This window comes from Diabrotica virgifera, chromosome 8 (assembly GCF_917563875.1).
Source record: "Diabrotica virgifera virgifera chromosome 8, PGI_DIABVI_V3a".
NCBI lineage: Eukaryota > Metazoa > Arthropoda > Insecta > Coleoptera > Chrysomelidae > Diabrotica > Diabrotica virgifera.
This window is the reverse complement of record NC_065450.1, coordinates 197,241,136-197,260,789: the sequence shown is the minus strand read 5'-3', so window position 1 is coordinate 197,260,789 and position 19,654 is coordinate 197,241,136. Positions and strand designations below refer to the sequence as shown.

The 19,654-nt window shown below is 34.1% G+C and overlaps 1 protein-coding gene across 1 annotated transcript in view; it reads right to left on the bottom strand.

Moving 5' to 3' along the window:
* LOC126889257 (translation factor GUF1 homolog, mitochondrial) overlaps positions 1-19,654 on the bottom strand; it is a 34,643-nt gene that overhangs the window by 12,158 nt on the left and 2,831 nt on the right. The window contains exons 3-6 of the mRNA XM_050657361.1: positions 11,335-11,553; positions 11,018-11,286; positions 5,995-6,234; positions 4,206-4,453 (exon numbers count right to left, since the gene is read on the bottom strand). Of these exons, the coding sequence (XP_050513318.1) occupies positions 4,206-4,453; positions 5,995-6,234; positions 11,018-11,286; positions 11,335-11,553 (976 nt within the window). The remainder of the gene's footprint in view (positions 1-4,205; positions 4,454-5,994; positions 6,235-11,017; positions 11,287-11,334; positions 11,554-19,654) is intronic.

Here is a 19,654-nt window from a genome sequence, read left to right as displayed (position 1 = left end):
AAAATAGAAAAATTGACGTTTTTGTGGGGTGGGGGGGGGGGGGGGTGGTGTGCTAAAAATGCGATTAGTCTTATTTTTTATTCACATATAACGTAAAAAAATGAAAAAAAAATATTCAGGCTGTATCGATCTCAAAAAATAATATCATGAAGCCCGCAAAAACCCTTACGTAACTTAAAAAAACATGGTTTTTGGGGGGTTTAAGGGTATTTTGCCCAATTTTTGATAATCCTAAAATACTCATTTATTTCGAATTATACATAATCTATTAACAAAACCTTGAGTTGATCTATATTGCAGTCTATAAAATGGAGAAAATCCCTAAAAACCCCATAAAAAACAGTTTTCCGGATTTTTCAAGATGGCGCACCTGACGGAAAAATCTGAAAAAAATCAGAGAGATAGCTTTTGATAAAATACACAAAATGCAAAAAAAAATTGGATCTGCAGTCCCCTCAAAAAAAAAGTTATAGGTTTTAAAAAAGTTAAAAAAAATTTGAGGTTATGTACACTCGACCTAAGGGTCCATAAAGAATGGACATGTTTTGTAAAAGCCTCAGTTACACGTGTGAATTTTTTGAAATTTTTAAATCAATTGCAACCCAACTAAAAAAAATTAAATCTAAAAATCTACGTTTTAGGCTGTGGGGGGAGGGGTAAAGGGGGGTGGCGAGCTAAAAATCCGCGTTATCTCATTTTTTAATTGCACAGAACGTAAAAAAATTAAAAAGATTGAATTCTGAGAGTGAGGGCATTTTGCCTATCTTAACGGGGGGTACCCTTTGGTACCCAACCAGAACATCAGTATTATTCGTAAGTCAGAAATAGAACTCTTAGATAAATATAAATACCTTCTTCTTCTTCACGTGCCATATCAGAATTATCCGACGTTGGCAATCACCATTGCGAAGGCTTCTCGATCTTCTGCAATATGGAATAATTGTCCTGCATTGGATATCTGAGTCCATTCTCGAATGTTTTTTAACCAAGAAACTTTTTTTCTTCCTACACCTCTACGGCCCTCTATTTTGCCTTTAAGGATCAGTTGTAATATTTTATATCGACTTCCCCTCACTATGTGTCCCAGATAAGACATTTTTCGATGTTTAACAGTCTTTAGCAGTTCTCTATATTTGTTGACCTTCCTTAGTACTTCTTCATTAGTTTTTCTTGCCGTCCAGGGTATCTTCAGCATCCGTCTATGAATCCACATTTCCAATGCTTCAATTCTGTTCATAATCGATACTTTTAGCGTCCACACTTCTGCACTATACAAAAGTACGGACCAAACATAGCACTTGACCATTCTTTGTCTTAGTTCTAAACTGAGATGATTATTGCAAAGAAATGACTTCATTCACTGGGACTTCACAGTTCCCAGGTATGTCATTTTGTGAACTTTCTCAACTTGGACTCCGTTTAATTGAAGCTTTGCATCGGGATGTGGGTCACGACTAAACACTAAAAATTTGGTTTTGTTTGAGTTTATTTTAATGCCCATTTCCTCTCCTACCTTGTGAATACGATCAAGCAGAATTTGGAGACCTTCAATATTATCTGACAGAATTACTGTATCGTCTGCATATCTTATCACATTAAGTAGTTCTCCGTTGATTTTTATTCCATATGGCTGTCTCTCAAGTGCCTTTTTAAATAACTGGTCCGAGTAAACATTAAACAATGTTGGTGACAAAATGCAACCTTGTCTGACGCCTGGTTGTATGGAGATTTCATCGGTGTAGTTATCTCCAATTTTGACCGTAGCAGTTTGACTCCAGTACAAATTTTTAATGACACGAATATCTTTGTCATCTATTCCGATATTTTTCAGTATTTGCATTAATTTTACATGCTGTACTTTATCGAATGCCTTTTCGAAGTCCACGAAACATGCAAATACATCTTTTCTTTGATCACGGCATTTTTGTAATATGATGTTAAGCGCAAAAAGTGCCTCCCTGGTACCCATAGCATTTCTAAAACCAAATTGGGTATCTTCGAGATCTTCTTCGCATTTGCGTCTAATTCTGTTGTGAAGTATTCTTAGGAAAATCTTAAGAGTGTTGTGGCTCATTAGGCTAATTAATCGATATTCTGAGCATTTTCTCGCATTGTGTTTTTTAGGTATTGCGACAAAGATGGATTTGAGCCAATTTGTGGGAATCACTCCGGTGTTATATATTGAATTAAAAAGTCTTACTACTACTTTTATGTTATCATCCTCTCTATTAGTTTCAGCAACTCAGTTGGTGTATCATCTGGACCACAAGCTTTTCTAATTTTAGCACTATTTATAGCGTGTTCTACTTCGCATTTCATAATTTCTGGGCCGTCAGTACAGTTTTGGTAGAATTCGGTAATATTATTCCTATCATCTTCAAACAACTCTGATATATACAGCTGCCATTCTTTTCTTATTTCGTGCTCATTTACAATAATTTTGTTATTATTGTCAACGAGCACAGAGGGAACTCGTTTTTTAAATATGTTACTTATTTCTTTTAGTTTTTTGTGCACATTAAACAAGTCGTGTCTAGATATCACATCCTCCATTTCGTCGCACCTTTCTCTCATCCATTTTTCTTTGCCTAATTTGATCTCCTTTTTTATTCTTCTCTGCAGGTGTCTATATTCTGTTTCATTAGATTTGATCAGTCGTCGTTGTTCCATCAATTTCAAGATGTCGTCTGTCATCCATTTATTTTTCTTGATTAAGTTTTTTCTATAATCATTGTTTGTGGAGATTTCGTTAACTTGATTTTTAAATTCACTCCATATTTCTTCTGGATCTTCTAGTTGTTCTCCGATGTTTTTTATTCTATTGTTAAATTCTTTTTTAATGTTATGTTTTATGTTTATATCGTCAAAGTTAAGTACATTGGTTTTTGGTTTTTGTCGCTGAATTCGTTTTAACCTTAGTTTAATATCTGCTACAAGTTGTTGATGATCAGATCCAATATCTGCCCCAGGAAATGTAGTGACTTTTTTGACGGCATTTCGGAAACGCTCATTTACAAGTATATAGTCTATTTGATTTCTTGAAGACTCAGGGTTACTGCCATCATCAAATGGGGCTTTCCAAGTGTATAGTCGTCGTTTGGGTAGTTTATACCAGGTCACAGCATAGAAAACGCAACAGCAGTGACACACTAGTAGGCGGGAAAAGTTCGCGCACTATTACTGCGCAGATCGTCGGCCATTTTGTGCGTAGTACCAGACAATGTAGAAAATCGACAGTGTTGCCGATTTGTACATAATTATCAGATTTACTTAACTTTTATGACATTCATATTTTTTAACATAATTTTATACGTATGCCTGTGGGAATTATGTCAATAATTGGTACATAACATAAAATACTGACGATGAATGGCGATTGTATTGTTAATATTTTGCATAAATTCCAGAAATTATTCAAAAAGAATCTCTTACGGGTAATAAAGTTGGTGACATCGGCAACACTGATGAACCAACACATCACATCACCACTGAGATGTACTACGCGAAAAATGGCGACCCTGTACTTTTCAACTTCAAAGGCGGCATCAGGGAGTGTCCTTGCTGGTTTCGTTTATTATGCTGTGACCAGGTGTTTGCAATGATCATATCGTTTTCTTTACAAAATTCATACAATTATTAATTAATTAAATACCTAGGACATAAAATTATCATCGGCAAGGATAATAAGACCCATGAACTGAAGAAAAGAATCAGTCTTGGGTGGGCAGCATATGGAAGACTGAGAGAAACTTTTAAAGTGAGCTGCCCACATGGCTGAAGAGACAAGCATTTGATCAATGCATCCTCCCAGTGTTGACATACGGCGCAGAAACACTTACCTTAACAAAAGCCTCAGCTACCAAACTGAGAAGAGATTGAGCGGTGTTAGGAATAACTCTACGGGATAAAATAAAAAACGAAGAAACCAGGTGACTAACTTTATGGAAAAAATAGTCAGACTTAAACGGAAATATAGCTAAGGACACATAGCTAGAATGACAGATGGGCGATGGACAAAGAGGTTATTGAAATGGAGACCAAGGGAAGACAAGAGAAGCATTGGTTGACCACCTACATGATTTAATAAGTTCAAATAAAAACTGGATTAAGCAGCACAAAATAAATGGGATTGGAAACACGAGGAAGATGTCTATGTTCAGCAGTGGACTTTTTGAGGCTAGATGATGGAATGTAAAACAACTTACCAATAATCATAGGCTCAAACGTTTCCTCTATTTTAAGATGGTCTGGAAAATTGGCTGGATTGTTAATAAAGATCACATCTGATCCATCTTTTATATTTTGCTTGGTAGGTTTTAATTTGATTTTGTAAGTAACAGATGGGGCCGTGATTATGGGTTCGGCGTCATATTCCTGTGTCAATCTTTGAGTGAACACTTCCAAATGAAGCAGTCCCAGAAACCCCAGTCTCCAACCTTGACCTAAAGCTGGACTTAAATGAGAAACATGCATGTATTGACAAATAAAATCAATTAGATTGGGGCTTAGGGTCACGTGAACGTAACTACATTTTTTTATTTCTGTATTGCATATCGAGGGTATATAAACCACCGGTTCAACCACTAGCAGAAAATATTATTGGAGAGTATCAGACGGGCTTCCGACGGGGAAGATCGACACTGGATCAAATATTTACAGTCAAGCAGATCTTGAGCAAATCATGGGAACACGACATTGATGTTCACAACGTGTTTGTAGACTTCAAAAGGCATATGACTCAGTCAAAAGGAACAAACTATACTATATATTGGCTGAATGGCCAATACCACACAAGCTAATTAGACTCATTAAAGCCACAATGGATGAAACTCAGACATGTGTACGAATACAAAACCACCGGACAGACTTTTTCAAAATTTCGCAGGTACTGAAGCAGGGAGATGGGCTGGACCCAACATTGTTTAACCTGGCACTGGAGTATGCGGTTAGGCAAATGCAAACTGGACGAGGAAACCTACTGACCAACCGAATGGTTCAACTGGCCGCTTATGCCGCTGATATTAATATTATGAGTAGAACATCAAGAGGAGCACAGGAAACATATGCAGAGTTAAAAACGCAAACAAAAAGGGTAGGTCTAGAAATTAACACAGAAAAAAACAAAAATAATGATACATACGAGAAGAAATATAGTCACACAAAACATTATATATGAAGATGACATTGAAACGGTTGGAAAGTTTACATACCTGGGAGTAGAAATACATGCTAACGGATCAGAAGATGGATAAATAGGTAAGAGAATAACGCAGGCAACAGAGCTTATTTGCACTCTCCCATATATTTCGGTCTAAAAGTGTCCACCGAAATACAAATATGAGAATCTATAAAACCTTAATTCGACCAATAGCAGTGACTATGACAGTGAAGTATGGGTCCTGAAAGAAACATCCAAAAACAAACTCGACACATTCAAAAGATAAGTACCGAGGAGAATACTAGGACCTGTGAGGGAAAACGGAATCTTCAGAAGTCGATACAACAACGAGCTTTCTCAATTATAGAAGGAAACACCCCTGTCAGACTTCATTAGAATACAAAGACTGCAATAGGCCGGACATGTGATAAGAATGGGAGGGGATAGGCTACCAAAACGAGCACTGAACGCTAGAATGCAGGGAAAGAGACCGGTTGGAAAGCCAAGAAAGCGCTGGGAAGACACAGTAAACAGCGACGCACAAGTCCATTTAGGAGTCCGTGTATGGAGAAGAGAAGCTACAGACAAACAAGGGTGGAGGCAAAAAATAAAGGAGATCAAGGCTCAATTTGGGCTGCAGTGCCGTAGAAGAAAATATCGAGGGTTGAACATTATATTATGTAGATATGCATGAGCAAATTAGAACTAAAGCAGGTGGACATAGGTTCATGTGACTTAAATAGGTTGAAGCTTGATATGTCTGTACACAAAGATACCGAAATAATAAAAATGTAGTTACATTTGTGTGACCCTAAGCCCCCAATTTATTTTATTACCTTGTATCTAATTCAACACTAACAGCAGAATCATTTAAAGTCAATTTATCAATGGCACTTCTTAAATTTATGTGTTGTGACTGATCCATTGGGTATATTCCAGCAAATACCATAGGACGAGATGGCCTGAAGCCTTTTAATGGTTCTATTTCTGCACCACTGTGATGGATTGTATCTCCAATGTGTGCTTCTTTTGTGGACCTCATGTTGCAACCCATAAGGCCTATTTGACCTGCGACTCTAAAAAATATCAATAGTCACTCAATTGAATCATGCTTTAGATTCAATATTTTGGAATGTACGGCTGTGGTCACTGAATAGTTTATACCAGGGGTCACCAATTAACGGACCGCGGTCCGCATCCGGACCGTGAGCTAGTTTTGTGCGGACCGTCAATAAATTCAGAATATACCTAGTGTTTGGAAATTTTGAAAATGTTTGGCCATGAAATTGTGTACTATGTTTGGCTCAACTTATGTGTGCGAAGTCGCTTTATCAAGAATGAACTTTATTAAAAATCAGTACAGATCTCAGCTAACAGATGAATATCTCAACTCCCTAATGAGACTCAGTTGCACTAAACTCACTCCAAACTTCAGACAGGTTGTACATAAAAAAATGTCATTTTTCTCTCTGATAATTTAATTTTGTAAAGAGTTTTCCCCCTTATTGTTATAGACTAAGAGCCGCTATAGGTGAAATTTCTTAATCATTTTAGGCACGACGGGACCCTATAACTTAAATAGTAGAACCTAAAAGAAAATGTTTGAGCACTGTGCCGTCACTTTTCAGTGGCACATGCGTCTACAGTGGCGCATCAAACTTTCCACTTATGGACGGGATACATAAATTAAAAAATACCCTCCCTCATTACCAGAATTTAATTTTTTCATTTTTTTAAGTTCTATATGATTAAGACATAGATTCATCGTAATTTTAACCCACCACCCCCTTCTCCCTGCCCCCACCATCAAAAACTTTATTTTTCGATTTTATTTTTTTTTTGGTGGGATGCAATCAATTTTAAAATTTCAAAAAATTCACACGCATAGTTAAGGCCTTTATAAAACACGTCTATTTTTTATAGACCTGTAGGTTGAGTGTACATAACCTAAAAAAAATTTTAAAATTTTTTTTTTGGAAAAAAGTATATAACTTTTTTTTGGGGATAGCTGCAGATCTAATTTTTTCTTAGTCTTATGTATTTTATCAAACACTATATTTCTAATTTTTTTCAGATTTTTCTATAACGCAGGTCACCTTCAAAAATCCAAAAAACTGTTTTTTAAGGTGATTTTGGGGGGTTTGAACGTGTTTTTCTGATTTTTAAATAGTCTAAAAAACGCAGTTACTTCAAGTTACATATAACCTATAAAAACAAAATTGATTTGATATATTACGAAGTCTATAAAATAGGGAAAATCCCCCAAAAAAACAGTTTTTCGGAATTTTGAAGGTTGGGAGCCTTACGGAAAAATCTGAAAAAAATTAAAAATATAGTGTTTGATAAAACACACAAGATTAAGAAAAAATTAGGCCTGCACCTATTCCTCACAAAAAATTATACGCTTTTTTGAACAAAAAAATTTCTTTTAATTTTTTGAGGTTATGTACACTCTACCTATGGGTCTATAAAAAATAGGCGATTTTATAAAAGCCTCAGCTATGCGTGTGAATTTTTTGAAATTTTAAATTTGATTGCATCCCACCAAAAAAAAATAAAAACGAAAAATGAACTTTTTGATGCTGGGGGCAGGGGGAAGGGGGTGGTGGTTAAAATTACGCTGAATCCTATGTGTTAATCACATAGAACTTAAAAAAAAAATAGTTCTGTTAGTAAGGGAGGGTAACTTTTAATTTATTTATCCCGTCCATAAGTGGAAAGTTTGATGCGCCACTGTCGACGCATGTGCCACTGAAAAGTGACGGCACAGTATTCAAACGTTTTCTTTTAGGTTCTACTATTTAAGTTATAGGGTCCCATCGTGCCTAAAATGATTAGGAAATTTCACCTATAGCGGCTCTTAGTCTATTATATTTACTAATCATTAATTTTGAATTTAAGTAAGCTGTAATATAAAATTGTCATGAGCATTTTTTATATTCATTTCCTCTCTACTATATGTTAAGTAGGAGTACTTTTCAGATGTGCATTTAATTAAAATTATTTTCAGATTTAATAAGTTTGCAACAAACACCTTGCATCTAACAATAAAAAACTGAAAACGTTTGTTTTCTATACTTCCACAAAATTTATTATATCTAAGTGACTACAGCTGTTTCGGCTGTTTATTTATTAAACACCTTGCACTTGCATTGACACTAATGTAGAAAAGATAACATGTTAATTAGCATTTTGTACTATGATTATTTATTTTAAATTGCTCAGTTTCCTTTCTACAAAATTGAAGATGTCTAAAAACTTCATTAGCATTCAAAATATAAATTCCTAATTTTTAAAATATTCTCAGTAACAATTTACAATACTGCTGTTTTTAAAATATACTGATAATAACATCAAAATGATACACAATGAATTTATATTTTATTTACTGTACCAGGAAAACTTACAGAAAAGTATACAGTAACCATAAAAAAATCAGATATTAGCTTTCCTTCCATATTAGTCCATGTGTGAGGCCACTTTCGTATGAAAAATGTTTCTGACTCGATTTCTTTGCGGAGTCCTGTTCAAAAATGTCCCCTTTAAACAAGTCAGAAGGGTGCCGGGTGAAACAATTTTTTAAGCAAATTCGAAATTACTTTTTGCCTCGAAAATGTATTTTTGGGTAATTATAAACAATGAAGGTCTGTTGTCAGATTTCTGAAAAGTTAATAGTTTTCGAGTTATAAGCGATTTAAAATCTAAAAAATGCGAAAATATGCATTTGCGATCTTAAAAACTCTTAAGTTTTAATAAAATGACAGATCTTTTTTATTTAAGATGACTCAAAAATGCTAAAAACATAATAATATTTTCGCGGGCAAAAAAGGTGATGTTTTGAATTTGTTCAAAAAAAAATATTAAACAATTTCTACCCAAAAATTTCGCTCGGCACCCTTCTGATTTGTTTAGAGGGGATATTTTTTAACAAGAGTCCACAAAGAAACCGAATCAGAACAGTCAGACACAGGCAGCATAAATCCGGACCCCGGAAGTGTCATAGGCTTTCGAAACGGACCCTCAGGAAAACTAATTGGTGACCCCTGGTTTATACCATCATTTTTACATTCTAATACTGTAAACTCGCAGTGTTGTAAGGATTTGCTAAATGTCAAAGTGCGTGTACCAAAAATGTCGCACGTATTGAAAAATAAAATAAAAAGCTATTAACGTCTCCAAAATGCCTAAAAGGCATTTGAATGGCATTCAAAAATTAAGATAAATTGCCAAACGATCGAAGAAGGTGGGTCACTAAGGCAATTTGCTGCAGATTTGAATGTGAGCCATATATGCATATGGAAAATCAAACAAAGATTGAATTATTTTCACTCTATATCACAGTTGGGTGATAGAAGATCTCCACAGAGCAACAAGATGAGGTATAGTAGATTATCTGAGGGAAACTCCTTTTGCTACATCTTGAAAAACTAGCAAAGAGACTCCCTTGCAGCATTGGCATTGCATATAGTAGGATTAAAGCAATTGAATTGATAAATTGTGCAGCTGCAAGGAAACCTTTTTTGACTGAGGGTCACAAGAGGAGATAAGTTGCATTTTGTAAGGAGTTCATAAACTGTGAAGACAACTTTTGGTCTAACATTGCATTTTCTAATGAAGAAGTGTTTGAAATGTATAGCAATTGTTGAATAAGTGTTTATAGGCTGAAAAATCATAAGTTTCATGAATGGTATACTCTACTCATCCCTTAAGAAATAGTGGATGATTCTCATTCAACGTATGGGGATGGATAAGTGCTGAAGTTATAGAAGAAAAATTAACAGGATTATATTACAAACATATTCATAAGAACATAATGTTGCCATCAGTGATCTAGAGATTCCCCAATAACTACTTAATCTTCCAACACGACAATTGCCAGGTGCATTAGAGTAGAATTGTTTGAGAATGGTTATAAGAAACTCATGCCAATGTTCTTCGATGGCCTTTCCGGAGTCCAGACCTTAACCCCATCAAAAATGTGTGGACAGAGTTGAAAAAGAAATTAAATAAAAGAAACCTTTGGAGAAGCGTTGAATCTAACATATGGAGATTGGTGATTGGTGCTATCTATGAACAAAAGATTGCAAAGTTGTATTGACAATAATGGGGTTTACACCAAATATTAATTGTGTTAGTTTTTTTTTCTGGCCTTGGTTTGAAACTTTTAGCTACGTGATTAGGAGGGGAGTAATATGTAGTGTGTGTGTGTGTTGAGTAAATGTCTTATTATTTTTAATAAAGGCGACTTCATTGTCTTTACAAACAGATGCTTACTGAATCCGAATTTCTGCGGTCCCGCCGATGAGTACTGATCCCACAAGGATAGAAATTATTTTTATTTAAATATGCATTTAATATTATTTCCTGTTACTCCGTAAAGGAGTATAGAGCATCCACTAAGCTTCTTCATTAGACTCTGTCTCTGGCTATAGCTGCTACCTCTCTCCAGCTCTTTCTCATATCTTTGTAGTCAGCTTCAATTGTTCTTTTCCAGGTCATTGCGGGTCGTCCTTGCTTTTTACGTCCTGCTACTGTCCATCTTAGAGCTTTCTTTGTTATGTTTGCGTTGTCCTTCCTCAGGATGTGTCCCAGCCAATTCCATCTTTTCCTTTTAATTGCAATTTCAATTGGCTCTTGTTTGGTTTTTTTTCTAGAGTTCTTGATTTGTTACTTCATTGTCTTTACAAATAGATGCTAGATGCTGAATCCGAACGTCTGCGGTCCCTCTGATGAGTACTGATCCCACAATGATAGAAATTATTTTTATTTAAACGTGCATTTAAACAAGTTAAAAATTCAAAAAATCAGCTACTAGATATGTAAGGGTGTAAACTATTCAATGGTCACAGCTGTACTTACAACTTTTGTACTGGAACTTCATCAGGTCTAAGAACAGAAAGTGACTTAACTTCATACTCCTTTTTATTGTAAAAAGTTGCTATGGAATCTCCCAGAGAAATGCATCCGTCTTGGAGGTAGATTAAATTAAGGGCACCTCTATACCTATCATAGGCACAGTCAAACAAAAGAGCCCTTAGTGGTGATGACCTATTCACATTTGGGCAAGGAACTTTTGTGATTATCCTTTGTAGTACATCATCAATGCCAAGTCCTAGTTTTGCTGAAATCTATAAATTAATTCAGTATGTTTACCTTATATTCTACTATGTACATACTTTGAGTACGTCTTTTGCATCAATATCAAACAGAGAATGTAACTGTTGGCAGACTCTTTCAGGATTTGCATTTTTTAAATCTATTTTGTTCAAAACAGGTATTATAACCAATTCATTCATGAAAGCAAGGTAAAAGTTTGCTACAGTCTGTGCCTGAACACCATCATTGGCATCTACTAGAAGGATTACTCCTTGGCAAGCTGAAAGTGATCTAGAAACCTACAATTTATCAAAATAGTTAAACTATAATCACTAATGACTAAAGCTTGTCACGCACTGGAAGCTATTCTATAATAAATATTATAGCTAAACAGTAAAATATATATTTTAGTAAGTTCACCCCACCCACAGACAATACCAGATATATTTGAGAATAAGTAATACCATTGTAATACTCATAATATATGTTTAGTATCTCATACACAGAAATCAGTAAACAACTATTCCCTAGCTCTGCGTGTTTGGTGTTCCTCTAGCTAGGACTTAAACAGCCGGAATAAAATAAGTCATAAATCATAAACCAACAGCACTTCGTTTTGGTAAACTGACAAGTGAGGAGTATAGAAGGGAACGAAGTATGTTCTAATATAAATATAAAATATCGCTCAAGATAATATATCGCACCTATAAAAATATATATTATGGCTCCATGTATGCAGACTCACTCATTAGTATAAATAATGAGAGATATTTCTGTAATATATGAGATAAACAGGGTGTTTGGTAGGTCGATGGAAATTTTTTAAGAGATAATAGGGGACGCCATTTGCAAAATTTTTTGCTTATAATGTATCGCTCAAACTGTTAATGTTTCCGAAATAAAGTTAAATTTGTCAATATTCGACAACCGTCTATTTCACGTTAAAAAATTATCTAGGCATACTACCTCCCTGTTTTATGAATGGAATAAAAATGTAAACCTACAACACTGACTCTTCGCATAAAATTTCCATCAGCTATCGTCATTCTCCGAACGCATAACAAACAAAAAACAATCTACCTGCTATGCTAACAAACAATCTACCTGCTATGAAGTGGTTTATTTTGGTTTATAAACATGGTTATTGTATGCGTATGAAAGGTGCGTTTTACGGTTTTGACATCCGAATTGTGTTTGGAGTTGCATCAACAACCAGCGTTACCACATTTAGTAGATTTCTACTTTTTTGGTAGATTTTTGACATTTTTGTAAGAATTCTAGTAGGCAATATTTTTTAGTAGATTTTTGGTAGATTTCAACATTTTGTTATGAATAAAATGAAAGTTGATTTTTTTAGTATTTCTTACATTTTTAAATTAATTTTAAAGCTTTCGCTTTCTTGTTCCAAAAAAGCTGACAACGTCGCTTTTCTTTCATCGTCATGAGCACGTGTGAAACAGGAAACAACCCCTAATAAAGTGGTGTATTATTATTATATCTCTTGAAATTCGCTTGAATCACTCATTTTTAAATATAGTTTTATATTCTGTAGAGCAGATATATGTACATATTATGTATGAACACTTGTGTTGGGTTAAATTGATGAACAATTTGACATAATGAAAATTAATTCCTAAGTGGAATTTACTTACATTTACAATTTAAGAATGTTTTAATTAGAATATTAGAATTTTAGACATCCTGAAGTGGAATTTACTTAGGTACATTTGTAATTTACAATTTAATGATTTTTTAAAATTATAGACAAAATAAAAATTTCATATGACAAATGACAGATGACTTTTACATGATGGCCGCTTTCGATTTTTAATCGATAGTTATCAATATTGAATAATTATTACCAAATCGGTAAAGTTTTGATTTGTTTTATATGAATATAATTACAAAATACTACTGAATTTCACTTTTTGACATCAATTTAATTAATAATAACATACATTTTGTACAATATTTTTAATAATTAACAAAAAAATTTTAAGTTCACTCAAATAAATAATCGATTACTGCCATCAAATTCACATTAATTTCTAAAGGGCGCTTTACAGCTTGCAATTCTACCTGCAAGACGCAAGAAAGTTGCCTAAAGGCATGCGCAGTATGTCGTCAGTTGATTATTGCATGCAACTTCTTGCAATTGCGCGATAATCGGTTTGGTGCCATTTTTTCTGCAAGTTTTCATGCAAGTCTAGGGGAATTTGATTTTTCCACAATATCAAATGTCATTGACGACACGGATTCACGAATACATGCCGATCAGCTGTTTTCTGTTTGTGAAATATATCAACGATGGAAATGAATGAATAATGAAATGGCACTTTCTGAGATTCTATAATTATTGTAAATTGTATATTAAGTTACGGAAGCTCCCTCTCCTCTAGCTAAGTACCTTAGGATAATAATTAATTTGTGTTTCGCAGAAATAGTATTTGGAAATATAGATTTCTTTGTAATTGTTCAATTTTTCCCAAGGGTTTATTAAAATGTACATTCATTCCTAGAAAATTAGAGTCATTTTCATCATCTACTTGGATAAATTCTTCTGTTGGAGATACATTATTACCCCTCTTCTTGTTCAACTAGATCTTACTCACCATCTCCGATCTCGGAGTTCTAAATTAGTGACTAAAAGGCTGGCTGCAGCAATAATAATACTTAAAGTTGCTGCTACCGCCTTTTTCCTTTTATATTTGGTTATTTCTGATAGTCTTGGCATTTCGAAATTTACCAAGTTAAATAAACAGCAATAAAGTAATTAAAAAAAAACAAAAGTTTATAAGTTAGGTTAAGGGTAAAACTTTCAAATTGCATGCAAGCCGGGTTGCAAGCTGTAAAAGACCATGCAATAGACTTGCATGAAAGTCTTGCATGCAAGAAATTGCAGCAAGTTTTCTTGCAAGCTGTAAAGCGGTCTTAACTACATATAGCTGTTGTTTTTATTATAAAAAAAATCATAAATTATTTATACAAATATGTTAATAAAGGTTTTAGTATATTTTAGTTTTTTATTTAATAGATTTTAGTTTTTGATTTAGTAGATTTTGGCCAAACATGCAGTAGATTTCGTAAATAAAATGTGGCAACGCTGTTAACAACGAAGGGTTTTTGCAATCTGAGCAAGTAATACGTAAGGCATTTTGTATGTCAGGGAAGTATCTCGCTTGGATAATTATTTTTAAAAATAAAATAGACGAGCAGCCTTGTTTTCGAATATTGACAAATTTAACTTTATTTCGGAAACCTTAACAGTTTGAGCGATACATTATTAGCAAAAAATTTTGCAAATGGCGTCCCCTATTATCCCTTAAAACATTTCCATCGACCTACCAAACACCCTGTATATGGAGCATAAAGTAACATGTATTGAAGACAAGTATAAGAAAAATGATACAAAAAATTTGTACAAAGAGGTAAAATACATTAAAACTGGGTACCAGGGAAGAACCATGAGTGTAAAAGATAAGCAAGTAAACTTGCTTAACCCTTTAACGCTCATACTGTTTTCTAATAGCGGAATGCTTAGTGCCACCCATGTTAAAAGTCGAAAGCGACTTCGATAATTGTCAGAAAATGAACTCCATTAGCAATGACAGTATGCTTAAACGTTTGGAGTCTACATTTTTAGCCACATTTACTCAACGTGCCTACATCGTGATTTGTAAAAAAGTGCCCAATAACGTTGTTATTATAAAAAAAATTAAGCAGAAAAGATGAAATTGAAGAAATAATAAAAGATATGAAAAACCACAAGAGCACCAGTGAGAGTGGCATTGTGGCAGAGAACTTAAAGCACAGAACAGAGGTTTTATATATACACAAGGTGTCCCGAAAAAATTGGTCATAAATTATACCATAGATTCTGGGGTCAAAAATAGGTTGATTGAACCTCACTTACCTATATACAATAGTGCACACAAAAAAGTTACAGCCCTTTGAAGTTACAAAATGAAAATCGATTTTTTTTTCATATATCGAAAACTCTTAGAGATTTTTTATTAAAAATGGACATGTGGCATTCTTATGGCAGCAACATCTTAAATAAAAATTAAAGTAGAATTTGTGCACCCCATAAAAATTTTATGGGGTTTTGTTCCCTTAAACCCTCCCCCCCAAACTTTTGTGTACGTTCCAATTAAATTATTATTGTGGCACCATTAGTGAAACACAATGTTTCTAAAACTTTTTTGCCTCCTAGTACTTTTTCCATAAGCCACTATTTATCGAGATATTTTGAATAGTTGTCGAATCCACCACATATTTGTATATGGTTAAGCACGATTATAGAGACCTGTTAATAATCTGAAAATTTATTTATAATTTACATTTTTAGGTATATTTTGAAAAAGAAGCCACATCTCGATAAAAGGTAACTTATCAAAAAAAGACTAAGAGGCAAAAAAGTTTTAAAAACACTGTGTTTAACTAATGGTACCAAAATAATAGTTTAATTGGAACGTACACAAACATTTGGGGGGTTTAAAGGAACAAAACGCCCATAAATTTTTTATGTAAATATATTAAAAAATAAGCCGCATCTCGATAAAAACTGGCTTATCGAAAAAATACTAAGAGGCAAAAAAGTTTTAAAAACGTTGTGATTAACTAACGGTACCACAATAATGAATTAATTGGAACGTACACAAAAGTTTGGGGGTGTTTAAAGGATCAAAACCCCCATAAAATTTTTATGGGGTGGACAAATTTCACTATAATTTTGTTTTAAGATGTTCCTACCATAAGAATGATACATGTCCATTTTCAATAAAAAATAGTTTTCGATATACTGAAAAAAATCGATTTTCATTTTGTAACTTCAAAGGGCTGTAACTTTTTTTATGAGCATATTTGTACTAAGGTAAGTTAGGTTCAATAGAACTATTTTTGATCCCAGAATGTGTGGTGTAATTTATGACCAATCTTTTCGGGACACCCTGTATAATCAGTACCCTTATACCTTACGGTGTCGGGTTTACAACTTCTACATTTTAATTACTAGTATCTATACTACTCATTTAAAAACTTTTTCCATTCTTTTCGATTCTTCGCCACATTGGTTGCCTCTCTTCATGTTATTCTTTTCTTTTCTAATATTCTTCTTACTACCCCATCCCATGTTGTTCTTGGTCGTCCTCTTTTCTTCCTTTTCTGTATTTTTGCTTCCCATACCTTCCTCACTGGTCTCATTTTGTCCATTCTTTGCAAGTGTCCCCACCAACTAAATTGTCTTTTTTCAATGTATTCCAGAGTAGCTTCTATATTTAGATCTCGTATATCAGTATTTCTTAATCTATCATGTCTGGTCACACCCTTAACTCTTCTTAGATATTTCATCTCGACGGCTTGGATTCTGCTTTTCTGTCTTTCATCCAACACCTATGTTTCACACCCATAGGTTAGTATAGGCCTGAATACCGTCTTGAACACGTTAATTTTTGTTTTTTGTGATATTTCGTTTTTGTTGATGAATTTCTGGTACATTGCATAATAGAGCTTCATTGTTTTGTCTATTCTATTATTGATTTCTAACTCAGTTCTTCCTGTTACATCTATTTCCACCCCTAGATATTGAAACGATTTTACTTGTTCTATGCTAACATCTTGAATCACTATATTCAATATCTCTGGGTTTTCATCATTATCCATTACTTTTCTTGTTTGTTGATTTTCAGGTCATATTCTTCTAGAATTTCATTCCAGAGATTTAGATTGTACTGTAAGTTGTTTCTACTGTCCGCTATTATTACTACATCATCAGCAAAAGCTCCTTCAGATATTTCTACTTTTTGGAACAGAGGTCTTACCAAAACAAATTAGTGAGTTAATAGTAGAAGCATGGGACGTTGAAGAAATACACCAAGATCGGAACAAGTCAATCGTAATGCCCATGCACAAAAATGGGGATAGAACATGAGTGTGCAAACTATAGAGGAATAGCCTTGTTAGAGGTAATATACAGTAGGAAAAATGAAAGATTACCCATGAACGAACATATAAAACACACTGTATTTTTCTGTCACCCTGTCACAAAAAAAATTGGCCAACGCAAGTACATGTAATACTTATATAAGCTGTTCTTATAGTACTGGTACTAGTCCATTATTTTCTGGAACATAGAAAAGATGTGGTTAATATGATCGCTCATGGGTAATCTTTCATTTTTCCTACTATACAAGGTGCTTGCCATATTAAACAAAAAGCGACTAGAAAAATATGTGGAGAAGAGTCTAGAAGAATACCAGGGAGGATTTTGTAAGGGAAGATCAACAACCGATCAAATGTTTATGTTAAAACAAATCTTTGTCAATTGCTATAAACACAACATTCCAGCACAAGTCTGCTTACAATACAATATATAGAAATAAAGTAATAGAAATGCCAAAATAATTCCAAGTACCAGCAAAAATAATAAGATTAGTAAAAATGATAGAAAAACCAGTTGTGCTGTGAAATGCAATGGTACAGTCTCAGAAGAATTTGAAGTGAAAAAAGGGGTTCGTCAAGAGACCCATTGTGAGGAAAAAGGAGCTCTGGAAAAAATTGTGAGGGATATAGTGAGAAAAATAGGTCTGGAACTCTTTCCAATGCCTGGTGTATGCTGATGATGTAGTTCTTATTGCAAGAAGTGAAGAAAAACTGGCAAGTACAGCAAAAATATGCTATTTCGGGTTAGCGCTAAGATTGGACTGAAAGTGAATATAAATAAATCCCAAGTACATGGAAATTGCGAACAAAAAAATAAATAAACAGCATGGGAAACTTCAAGTTGGAGATGGAGGATGGATCAGTGGTATAATTTGAGAGGGTGGACGAATATTATGTATTTGGGTACATTTATAGGTCAGACATGTAAGGAAGAAACAGAAATTCAATTAAGACTGACCAAGAGTAATATTTATGCGCTGGGGCTATGAACAAAATAATTAAGGTTAAAGAAATATAGTGTAATACAAAAATAAGAGTATAAAAAATGATAATTAGACCCACAATGCTATGCAGGGCCGAGACGTGGGCTATGAGTAAAACCATACAGAACAGATTGGAAGTCTGGGAAAGAAAGATACTTCGCAGAATATTTGGTGGAAAAGTAATTGAGGGAGAATGAAGAAGGCGAATGAACGAAGAAGTGGGCCAACTGTATGTTAACCTGGCGATATCAAAAATAGTGAGAAAACGCAGACTAGAATGACTGGCTTATCTAGAAAGAATGCAGGAGGGCAGACAAGTCAAGAGTATTGGTTGGAGAGCACCTGAGGGCAAAAAAGAGAGGAAGGCCAAGAAGGAAATCAAGAGATGCAGTAATGGAAGATGTCAGTGAGTTGGGAATAAGAGATTGGAAGCTGATGGCTAGAACAGAAAACAATGGAAATTATCCATCCAGCAATGGGTCTAAAAGGCCTGTTAACGCTATACATATATATAGTCCTGTCGCCAGGGGGGTACAACGGCCTCCTTAATTCAGATGGACTTACCCAAGTTTTTTTTATGTATTTTGACCCGTAGAACACAAATTTTTTGGGTAACAGTTGATCCGGATGTCGATAAGTTTGTTATAAACAAAGAACTTGAGAAATCACATAACAGCGATTTTTCTCAAAAACAAAACATTGTTTTGTATTTTTCGGGTCATTCTAAGCAAAAAATGTCTTTACAAGTTTTTTCGTAGGACGCATAGTTTTAGAGATAAACGCGGTTGAACTTTCAAAAAATCGAAAAAGTGCAATTTTTGAACACGAATAATTTTTGATTAAAAAATAAACTAGCAATTATACTTACTGCACTTGAAAGTTCAAGTCAAATTCTATCGGTTTTGATTATTTGCATTGCTAAAAATTAAGTTTTAATTTGTTAAACAAAGCCATAATCACATAGTGTTTCCCGTGCTCAATGCATGCGTTTTAATGTACGTAATCCATGTAGAAATATGTATGTATGCGCGCCTACTCGTTTGACTTCAAATCAGAAATACATTGAAAACAACATTCAATCACTGTGTGTTCGTAGCTTTGTTTAACAATAAAAAAATTAATTTTTAGCAATGAAAGTAATCAAAACCGATAGAATTTGACTTGAACTTTCAAATGCGGTAAGCAGAATTGCTATTTTATTTTTCAATCAAAAGTTATTCGGGTTCAAAAATTGCAATTTTTCGATTTTTGGAAAGTTCAACCTCGTTTATGTCAAAAACTATGCATCCTACGAAAAAACTTGTAAAGACATTTTTTGCTTAAAATGACCCGAAAAATACAAAGCTATGCTTTGCTTTGCGAAAAATCGCTGTTATGTGATTCCTCAAGTTCTTTGTTTATAACAATCTTATCGACATTTGGATCGACTGTTACCCAAAAAATTCGTGTTCTACGGGTCAAAATACATAAAAAAAAC